Raw genomic sequence first — 11,246 nt, forward strand, 5'->3', positions numbered from 1 at the left:
ATCTATTTTAAATAGAAATTGAAGCTATACACAATACTAAGAGATCCCTATTCTACATAAAAGAACAGAAAAATCAATGCTATAAATTTGGTAATATTAAATCTTTCTTGAGACAGGAAAAAAAATGTTGGTAGGAACATGGTTTTATCCCTAGTTCTAATTAATATTTCTGTTTCCATGATTAATGTAAATTAATGAAGCAACTAGCAAAATAACTCCATGTAAGCACATGTTTCTCATTTAGTCTTGCAACATCCCAAACATTAGACAATAGGCTCTGGAAGAACCTATTCGCTTCCACACTGGAGAGAAAAAACGTTTTGCTTTATTTACTTTTAGCACATGATTTCTTCCTTTAAGTAATTTTTTCTTTTCTTTCCCACTTCTTACACTTCATATTTTAGGCTCTTGGGCATTATTGTTTTAGTTACTATCAAACTAAGCATCTGCCCCAGTCTGTTATCAGTCTCTCACCAAAGAGTGCTTTTGTATTCTCTTTCATTTAGCCAACATACTTAATGGCATTTCCCTTCTTCCCTTTGAAAGGAAAGAAAAAATTAGAATCAAGTATCCCAAACCATTCTTGATTTAGTGCTACGCACTAGAAGCCCCTGGAAGGCGAACCATTATGTAGCTTTGAGCAGAGAAATTCCAGAGGATTCAACTCTGAAACCCCATTTGTGCCTCTCTCATTTTAATCATTAATTGAATATGGACCTTCAAAGCCCTGAGGTATTTCCAGGATGCCCCACATGGTATAATTCAGGAGCTGACTAGTAGTAGGTAACACTGCACCTCCAAATGAGGCTGAAGGATGCGGCGCTCCTCAGAATACCAGCAAACGCGGCCTGACAACACCCGGTGACAAGGACTCGTACCGCAATGAGGAAAGGCGGCAAAGCCCGGCCTTGAGTTCTCGTCCCACAGGAACATGTGCCACTGCTTTTAAATATCCTGAGTCTATTCAGTGCAGCCCGTCGATGAGACTTTCCAGCCCCTGTGTTTGTACCTTCTGTCGGTCTCATGTAAAAAGCCATAAGTAAGGGAAAATGTGGTAATATTCACTAAAATAACTGCCCTTTGTTTTTCTCCTGCAGCTACAAGGTTCCCAACTTGACACAGGCATTTTTTTTATAAATAGGCACTTTCTGCACATATAGCCAGTGTGACCGAATAAAGCACTACTATAAAAACACACAAATACGTGTTTGCTTTAATGCTGCTTGCAGCTGTCCTTTCCCTCGGTCTGTGAAAATAACGTTCTTTTCAATGTATCTTGCTTTTTTGCAAAGCCTGACTTACTGTTACAAATCTATTGCTTTACAATAAACTTATAATTTCAGTTGAGTCCCTCTTGAGTTTGACACATTTCCAAATATTTCAAGTGGATAATGTAATTATTAAGCCAGAACTTTGGAAGGAACGGCTCTGGGAGGAAAAATAAAAACGAGAATGCGATGAGCACCATCCCAATTTGTCAGCACTAACAAAATCCTAGCTTAAGTTACGTTACGATTTTTCAACGGCAGCTAGAGGTAGCTAGAACAGCCGTACCTCAGCACTGCGGAGTTACTTCGCTCCAACTCCGTATGCTTGCAGACGGGAATAAGGACACCTCCCTCAGCTGCAAACGCCTTGCTCACAGGGTGCTCCCGCAGCCCGCGCTCCCCAGGCCCGCCCGGCCCCGAGCCGGGCCCCGCCTCGCAACACGCAGAGCGGGAACGCCCTGCAGAGCCCGGCACAAAATGGCGGCGGCGGCGCTAGGGCCCGGCCAGGCGTCCTGCGGGGCGCGGCTGCTCACAGGCCGGGCAGGGGGCGGGCCCCCGCGCCCTCCGCCCCGCCGGCTCCGCGCCCCGCCCCCACGGCGCCGCCTCGCGCCCGCCGTCCGCCCTGACTGGAAAGCGGCGGTGTCGATCTGGCGCCTTCCCCCAATCGCCGCCGCCTCTCTCCTTGCCCCTCCCCCCACTGCCGGGTTCCGCTTCCTGGGAAGTTGGCGGTTGGAGTCCCGAGCTTGCGGCGCCTGCGGCTCCCTCGCCGTGGCCCGCGGCCCCTCGGCGGCGGCGGCGGGGTCGCTGCCGCCGAGCTGGAGGCAGCGGGGCAGCGGGACGAGCCGGGGGCGCCCAGCCGGCCCGCCTGCGAGCCGGGCCCGGGGCAGCAGGAGCGGCGGCCTCGGCCGCCCGCCTGCTTGTCGCAGATGGAGGCCAGCCTGACGTGCGCCGTGTGCCTGTCCCTCTTCGAGGAGCCGGTGACGCTGCCCCTCTGCTCGCACAACTTCTGCCGGGCCTGCGTGCTGGAGTGCCTGGCCTCGGCCGAGGCCGCCCGCCTGCAGCAGCAGCGGGGCCAGGGGCAGGCCCGCCTCTCCCGGGGGGGGCCGGGGCCGGGCGCTGGCGGCGGCGCGGCCGGCGCCCGGGTGTCGTGCCCGCTGTGCAGGAAGCTCTGCCCGCTGCCCCGCGGCGGCGCCGCCGCGCTGCCCGTCAACACCACCCTGGCCGAGGTGGTTAAGCTCTACCGCTCCGGCACGGCGGGGCCCGCCAAGGCCGGGGAGGCAGAGCAGGGGCAGGGGCCTGGGCTGCTCTCCCCGCTGGCGCTCGGGGGAACCTGCCAGAAGCATCCGAGCCGGCTGGTGCAGCTCTACTGCCGGATGTGCCGCCAGGCGGGGTGTGGGCAGTGCGTCTCCGAGGAGCACCAAGGCATCTTCCACTCCGTCAACCTCATAGACACGGTGTACCAGGAGGAAAAAGTAAGCGCAGCGCTTCCCTTCCGCGCCAGGGCTCCGCTTGGGACGTCGGGCTGTCCCACAGGGGATCCCACCGGGCCCGGGTTGCTTTTACTCGGAAACGCAGGGGAAAACGCAGTGTGGTGGGCAGGCGAGAGGCAGCAAGGGGGCATGCTGCTTTGAACCAGGAGTCAGGATTTGTTTGTGGACTAACGGGTGTGCCTTCCCCTGCTGCCGTCAGGCTTCATCTGCCACATATATTGGACCAGGCGATATTGCAGTATCAACAGATCTGAACCCAACTTACCAAAACACCGGAAGAGTTGGGGTTTTGGGTTTTGTTTTGTTTTGGGTTTGTTTTTTTTTTTAAATATAGAGACAAGCAGTCTTTGTTGAAAAAAACATACTGATGCTAAGAGTTTGTTGCCTGTCTGGATCCAGTTCTTCCAAGTTCAGGAAGATGCCAGTCCTACTGAAAAAAAAAAATAAAACCACCCACAGATACTTTGTTTATAGGCTCTCTGAGCTGGCATAGGTAATTTGGGTCATAGATAATTACATATTTAGAAATAGATGGTTTAGGTAAGTAATAATTTAATAAATGTAAAACCAAAATGCATTCTTGTTTGCATGAAGAAAGCAACTGCCTGGCCTAATGCCTGGCTGGCTGTAGTGGTAGTCATTTGTGATTTTTGCTGAAATAGCTACCATTTGGGTAGAATGAGCTTTTCATGCCCTATGCAAGTTGGGTGCAGGATGGCATGTCTTCCAGCAGTTCTGCTGTGCAGTAATTGAAACAACTGCACAGCAGTCAGGAAAATTATAGGTATAAAAGTTTAAGTACAGCACTGACTATTCTTTAAACCAAAAGTTGCTTTTGCACTGATTTCACTCCTGCCTCTCCCATCACCAGTTGCATGTCACTCAGGAAACCAGGGGAAAACAGTCTTTGCACTAGATTTTCTATGTAAAGCTTAGTGATAAGGTAGTGAGGTAAAGGAGTTAAAAACAGTCATAATCTTAGTCTAAAACCAAACAGAAATAACTCTGTTATGGACAGCTTTCTATTTTAACAGTGTGATGCATTAAAAAAAAAAGTGAATTGATACACAGTTGCTTGTCCGACTGGAATAACAGCATTAAAACTTAGATTGTGATAGATGTGTGTGTGAGGGGAGAGGTTAAAAAAAAAAAAGGCTGAGGGAAACAATGTTTTAACTATGAAGTAACCCTGTAGCCATTCTAGCATATGCATTCTAGGTGAGCCTAAAACCATTACTTTGAGAGAGAGAAATAGCAAAAGAAAGTTTGTGTACTGATGCAGGAAAGCTTTAAATGTTATTGAGTGATGTTTTGAAACACAAGCTTTGTTTAGTATGTTCTACAGAACATCCCATGATGTGATTCTAGATAACCACTGAAATGTATTTTTTTTATGGAGTGGATAAAGTTGTAATAAGTGTTTCAATTGTCTTGCAGTTAACCTTCTTCAGCAGTCTGAAAAAAATGAGAATATTAAATGAGAAGCTGACAAATGAAATCTCAAGTCAACCAAATGATACGGAGGTGAGTTACAGATGCTGGATATTATATACACATATATATATATATATGTCTGTTTCTCTTCTTATGATAGGTTAGTTACAGTATAGAGCATACTGATGCTTCTTGTGGCATAGATGTGCTCTGAGCTTACTTAGGGAAGTGACTCCATGTAGATGTTGCTACTCCATTTTCATCTGTTTTTATGTTCTTGTGCTTCTAGATGGTGCTGAACAATGATGCAGAGATAATCGCACTGGAATTTGGAGAAATTTTCAAAACTCTGGAAATGAAGAAACGGCAATTGCTAGAAGATGTTGAAAATCAAAGAAGTAAAAAAGAGAAAGAATTTCAGATTTGGAAGAAAATGAAGGAAACTCACAAGAAGACCATTGAGAATTTTTTGAAGGATTGTGAAAAGCTTGTCCATGAGTGTGATCCTCAGCGTTTCCTGGAGGTGATGGCCTTTATGTTATTATTTTATATCCGTTGTGTAATGAACCTCAAATGTCATATAGAGCCTGCTATATTGTAGATAATAACAACTGGACCAGGAAAAACAAATTCAACAGATGAAAAATACAGACTAAAATTATTTAACACTTCATACTCTTTTTACTGAGTGCTTTTCATTTTAGAAGTTTGAAAAGGTTTCTTTGCAGTTTATGAGTGATATTTAGTGAATTATTTTCTTCACTGAAAACTAATGAAATTAATACTGATTCTATAGCTGTTGTTGTAACACTTCCTATATTATGGTACCAGCTGTGAAAGCGGCCTTGGTGCTGGGTAGGGAGTTATTTACTAGTACTGCTTTCAAAATTGTCTCACATTTATTTGCTTTTTTGTATTTATTTTCAAATGCTTTGTGTATTAAGCACTTCCATTGCATTTTTAAACTTGTAAGATATTAAAAATGCTTTTTGGGGAAAGATTGGAGCCAGAACTGGTAACTTGTCTGTGCTGCACAGTGGAGTACTGTGTTGGGATACCTAAGCTAAGGTGATTATACTGATTTTAAAACCTGCTGTAAACTTTGCACCAAGGTGTGCAATGGAGATAAATCAGCCTATTCAAAGTTAGCTTAGGTACTTCTGATATACACTGTACTACGTAATATATATGCTCCTGTATACAAGACCCTGAAAGTCTTCCTCATAGTGTTTAAGGGAACTGCAGAGAAAAACACTGTTTCTGATTTAGAGAGATAAAAGCTAGAGGAACCCAAGACAGGCTTAATCCTCACTGTTACCTTAGCTAGTGTAGACATTTTCATCTTGTTTATGTCAAACACTGTGGCTGCAGTTGTATGGAATTTAGGCAGGTGGTAGACATGGGGCAAAGTACTTAAATAACTACTGAATTTTGTGTTTTCTTTAATTTCAAGGCTTAAGCTTTCCTAAGCAATCACAGCATATTTTCTGTGCTGTTTTCTGCAATGGTCTCTTTGCTGCCTTCAGATAAATGAGAAGTTAAGAAAGTACTTAAAGTTTCTGGTAACGACTCATCAAGGAAAATTTCACTTTTACCCAAAGTAAAAGTGACTCTCACTTTTGGAAGAAGTATTCTGACTCCAGTGATTAGTATGCTTTAAACTTAGCACCTTCCCTCCTGCCCCCCATATCAGTACACAACTCATTTCAGTGAGGTGGGTTTTGTTGTTGTTTGTTGTTTTAAGATTCAGTACAGTGACATCACCAGGCTTTTATAGGGAAGCAGCTAGTCCATAGTCCAATCAGTTTTTTACTTTTCACTACCCATTTTTTGGGAAGTGTCGCTTGACTAAACCTCAGTGCACTTCATACTGCTGTTATCTGGCTGATTAAAACTGAAAGACAGCTTTTTTTAATCTCAGTGTAATAGCACCTTGAGAGCAGGTAGCAGAGGCTTCCCTCACCAAGAAATACAAAATAGTCTTTTGTATGAATGTTTACAAATATCTGAACATCCGAAATGGATTAAACAACCATATGACTCGTGATTTGAATGCCTTCATTTGGCTCTGAAGGAGTTCTTTTTGTCTTTAACACAAAATGTTATAAGATAAATCATTGTCCCAGATGTACTTTTTTTCTGCATTTGGATGCTCTTTTTTTGCCTTCCACTTTTTTTGAATGTTAACAGGTTTATTTCCTATAGTTCTGTGAAATGAAGAAAGGGAGTTTAGTCTCTGAAATATTTTGATAAAGCAATAATCTCCTTTTGAGAGTTGGAGGAAAACTCATTCATATCTTACAAATTCTTGTTTTATTTATAGGTGGCCTGTGGCTTGAATACAAGGTATATTTTTTTTTTTCATGCTTTTAGTTCTCTAGTGTAACTTTAAGATTATAAACTAATAAAGTGGTTACTTTGGATATGGTCAGATATAGCAACTTAAAATGAAAATAGTATAGTAGTTAATTAAGACATTATAATGCTTTCAGATTTTTGGATGCTCTGTATTCCAGGTTTTAGGAAGTCTGTCAAGAATTTTCATGATCTGGGATTAGAGATAATAGATCTTTTGAATCTGCTCCCTGACAAAAACTGAGTATAGGAATTCTTTAATACATGGTGATCAGATATTTTTAGAGATATTATTTAAAGTCAGGAACACTGAAGCATGCCTGGAGCTCTTACACATATCTTTAAGTCTATGAGTGTGTATGGAGATTCTGCAGTGTCTTCATTTTTGTGTTTGCAGTGCACATACCCTGTATATTTCTTTCTAAAGATTCTTAATTAGATTTCTTACCACTTTTTAAGCAGAGTTTAAGAAAGAATATTGTAAATGGAGTTCTTTATAATATGTTGTGGTTCAGACTTAACATTAGCACTGCCCTCTGAAGAAAGAGTATACTTTAGATTCAGGTATAGTACACTAAGTAAAGTGGGGGTGTTTTAATCTTTGCTGAACTACAGGCACTACTTGCAGTTTTCATTGTTTATGAAACCTAATTCAAGTGAATCATCAAGTAGTAAGTTTTAAAGAAAAAAATGTAGGAAACTTGGTATTTTATTGAAGACTTAATTTTTCTGATTTCTTCTCCCTCTTAGTGATTTCTTTTTAAAATAATTTTTTGTATTAGGCAGGTGTAATTTAGTTGCTGGCATGTGAGCCTTGAGAAAAGTGTTTAAGTTTGGTTTGGGGTTTTTTTTCCCCCTTTTCCAGAATGAAAACTCAGCTTGACCTGATGAATATAGCATCCAGCTATGAAAAACCACCAGAGTATACTCAAAAGAAGATGGATATCAAACCTGTGGTTAATGAAATCTTGGCTTTGAAGTTAATGCCCGTTAATGTAGGCATAGTTAAAGGTAGGGAAAAAGGACTTAATATAGGACAAGATACGGGAAGTCACTCTAGGTACCTGCAATTTGTGGAACTAATTGCTAATAAACAGTCTGCATGGCAAAAGTATGCAAGTGTTCAGAAAGCCTCTGAGCAAATTAATGGATGATAAATTCCTCAAGGGCTTTTAAATGCATTTTATGAACGTACTTTCTCTACAGTTTCTAGGCTGTATTTTTGGAAGCTGGGGGAAGTATCATTATAATTTTCCTGTCCAACCAGTATTGCCACTGACAGAAGTGTGTTGCTGAACTAGATGGACATTTGTTGTAGTGTAATATGAATGTTAACTATGCTCTGATTAAATGCTTTTACCTGATAGGAAAAAATGTTAGGTTTTGTATCAGGGCAGGCATCTCCAGGCATTTAGAAAACTTCTTATGCAGGCCTCTTGCTTTATATCACAGAAGTTTTGACAAGTACTAGGGTCTCACTTTGGGCAATACACTTTTGTTCTTATTTGGAATCTATGTTTAGATGCACAGGAACCTTTCAGTATTTTCCATACTTAATATGCTCTCCTTCAGTATTCTTATATTCTTTCTAATAGATCTACCTTCTGGAGGAAATGAGAACTCAACAAGAAATACTCTATTTAAATATAACGTAAAGCAATGGCAGGACCAGAAGAATATACCCAACACATTTTTTGTAAGTTATTGACTATGGGGCTACAACAGTGTACTATTTTGTTTATTTTGTCTTATCAAAATGAACTATAATGTCTGCTGCAAAACATTTTTCAGCCTGTGGCAGGACAGGAGGAAGCACTAGCAGACGGTAGCAGGATCTGTACTCGCTTAATGTCAATATCAGAAATGTCAGCATTTCAAAACATGAGTCATGAGGTATGATTGAACATCTGTTGTAAGTATGGCTAAGTTACTATTTGTTATGACACAACTTTCTAAATAAGCTTTTATAATCTTTCTCAGTTTTCTTAGTAGAAAGGTACCCTTCCATTTCTAGAGTGTAAGTCTGACTAGGTTATTAAAGCTGTCAGGATTGTACTCTTTTTTTTTTTTTTCTCTTCAGAAAGCTGGAACCTAATCTTACTACTGACTTCAAATACTTATATTTTAGTGCGGCTTTTTGAGTCACATCTGTAGCTTTTTAATCCATGTAAGCTTATCTATTGCCTATTTGAAGAGGAAGTGATCTGCCTGTGTTCTGTTTTCTGAAGATAATAGAACTCACTCTTCTAAGACTACCTAAATTCCTGATAATTTGACATGAAACTGAATCCAGTGTCTTTTTGTTTCCAATTATCTAGTTGATAATGACTTGTGAAAAATATTGAAAAATACATCATAAATGCTATAGAATATACTAAAACTTTTCTTCAGTCTTAGGATTGTATGTGAGTTTTATAACCTCTGAATCCACAAATGCCGTTTTACTTAACGTGATTCTTTGCTGTAATTGTAGGAGTTACGTTACAAATACTATATGGAACATCAAAAGCTTACTGATGAGTTCAAGACACAAACTTTACCTACAAATAAAAAGTATAAATTTGTAACTGAGGCTTGGAAGGATAGGTCCTCAGGAACTCCTTTGGCATCTTCACCTACCAAAGCAAATAATACAGATAAAGTGAAAATGGGAACCCTGCAAAGAGCAGATGGCTTTGAGAGAAGCTTTTCTGGAACCAGTAATCGCAGCATCCCATCCACAAATATGAACTTTTCTGAAACAAATGGTGACTTAAAATTACTTCATGAGAGAAGTTCCCAGGAAGTAACTACTCCAGCCATATCAGAAAACTCCAAAGACTTAGTAATTAAAGAAAAATTGCCAATGCAGGCATCGGCAGTTATTGTTTCCAATGAAATGGACACAAATTCTAGCACTTCATCCGGCTTAAAACCAGCAGCATCAGTAGCTGTTGGTGTTTCAAATTCAGAATTTCTAGATGTTTCTGCAGAGAGACTTTCTGCTTCACCTTTTGCTTTCAGTGCATGTAACAACTCATTACCCAGACTTATTAAAGATGCAGGTACATTTTCCTTTAAAAAGAAAGACAGGAAATATGTTTTCCCTCAATTTTATCTAGGAAAATGTGATCGTGCAGATAAAACTGATAACCAGGATGAAAGCAAATTTAGAAAATATGGTGCTCTAACCAAAACCACAGTCTCTGATGCCTCAACCAGTCCTACTTTAGACTCGGCAGAAAGTGAGAAGCCAGATTTTTCGTTTCCCTTTGGCAATTCAGAAAGAGATTGTTTTGCAGGATCAGGAGTCAGCACTTCCTTTAAGGTTTTACCATTATCCTCATTTTTTAGCCAATCTGAGAAGCCATCTGACAAAAATACATTATCTCACATGAGAGAAAAACCACTTTCTGCAAAGGAAACTGTGGAATATGGTACACAGAAACCATCTGTCTCATGGGAACAAAGAGCTAACACCTCAGAATCCATCACAACTGTAGCTTGCAGTACTTCAGAAACCAACACTGCAGCTGGTGTGAATGATGTCTCCGAGTCCCCTCTTCCCAGTAACTGTGTATTTTCCTTCAAACATAATTGTTTTCCATTGTCTTCACCAGTATTTTCATTCGGAAGTATTGTCAGAAATACCTCTGATTCCCTGACTTCCTCTGTGGCTTTGTCTGGAAATGGTATGGAAAAAATGGAAAAAGAAAAGATGAAATCTCTTGACAAAACACCTCTAAATGTGGGGGAGCCTGTATCTTCAGAGTGTGCAGAGCCTGCTTCTAGACATAGTCATCCAAAATGTGAAGGTTCATTCTTTCCTCTGAACTCATCTAAGAAAACTGAAAGTGCAGAAATGCTTGCTGACAGTAATTCTTCTTATAGTCAACCTTTATGTTCAGTTGTCCTTCCTGTTAAATATGAGAATGCTTCTTCCACTCAACTTACTATTACAGCAACAAAACAAGAAACAAAGGTAAAAGATGAAGAAAGTGAAACTGTTGCTGAAAACAACTGTTCCTGTCCTAGGCGGGAAGATGAACCCGAGCCTGTACAGTTTCAGAATGCAGCTTGTTCTGTTCCTGGCATATGCAATGATCCATCTTTAGGAGGTTCTGTGCTTACGGTAAATGAGGCAGGAGGAGTGCCAAGTGAAAGCGATTCTGACACTGAAGAGCTAAGTCAAACATCTGTCTCTACTGATACCAGCAGTGCATCAGAATATTTTTCTGTTGCTGAAGACAAAGTATCTACTAGAAGAAAATCGGAGACATGAAGAGTGAGTGAAATGGAGGACAACTATACTTAAATAAGCTGGAACTAAATAAACGCTACTTAACACATTAAAGTGGGGATACCTGTGATTTTACAGCTGTTATTCTCCCTTATTCTTGCTAATTGAGGTATCTCTGTGTTAGAAACATAACTGCTTATCAGCAAGTACAGTGTACTAAAGTGATTTTTATAGTACAAACCCAAACTGAAGAAACAACCAAAAATGTCATGTCTTGTCAAAGACTAAAGTATGGCCATATGTGCTCTATCTTTAAGAATGCAGACTTTCCAAGAAGTGCCACTGGGGTATGTGTGGGTGGTGGGGGACTGAGGTGTCCCAAAGAGCAGGTTCAGTGAAGCCTCAGCAACAGGAAGCAGTATGTTGCTGTTCCAGTGCAGCAGCATTTGCGCTAGGGCTAAATCAGTAAGCGAGTACAGA

General features: G+C 41.2%; 1 protein-coding gene across 1 annotated transcript; it reads left to right on the top strand.

Annotated features, from left to right (window-relative positions):
* Positions 1 to 2,194: 2,194 nt before the first annotated feature.
* On the top strand, positions 2,195 to 11,246 carry LOC104033168 (uncharacterized). The gene is made up of 8 exons (XM_009485729.2): positions 2,195 to 2,740; positions 4,196 to 4,282; positions 4,482 to 4,715; positions 6,516 to 6,538; positions 7,413 to 7,558; positions 8,143 to 8,243; positions 8,339 to 8,440; positions 9,021 to 11,246. The coding sequence occupies exons 1-8, from the start codon at positions 2,195 to 2,197 to the stop codon at positions 10,806 to 10,808; spliced, it is 3,027 nt and encodes a 1,008-aa protein (XP_009484004.2). The 3' UTR covers positions 10,809 to 11,246.

Source organism: Pelecanus crispus, chromosome 4 (genome assembly GCF_030463565.1).
Source record: "Pelecanus crispus isolate bPelCri1 chromosome 4, bPelCri1.pri, whole genome shotgun sequence".
In the NCBI taxonomy this organism is placed as follows: domain Eukaryota; kingdom Metazoa; phylum Chordata; class Aves; order Pelecaniformes; family Pelecanidae; genus Pelecanus; species Pelecanus crispus.

Excerpts from the sequence above, each read along its gene's own strand:
- LOC104033168 (XM_009485729.2), top strand. The coding sequence starts at position 2,195 with ATGGAGGCCAGCCTGACGTGCGCCGTGTGCCTGTCCCTCTTCGAGGAG. Across the intron at positions 2,741-4,195 it reads CGGTGTACCAGGAGGAAAAA|TTAACCTTCTTCAGCAGTCT; the intron begins GTAAGCGCAGCG and ends ATTGTCTTGCAG. Across the intron at positions 4,716-6,515 it reads ATCCTCAGCGTTTCCTGGAG|GTGGCCTGTGGCTTGAATAC; the intron begins GTGATGGCCTTT and ends TTTTATTTATAG.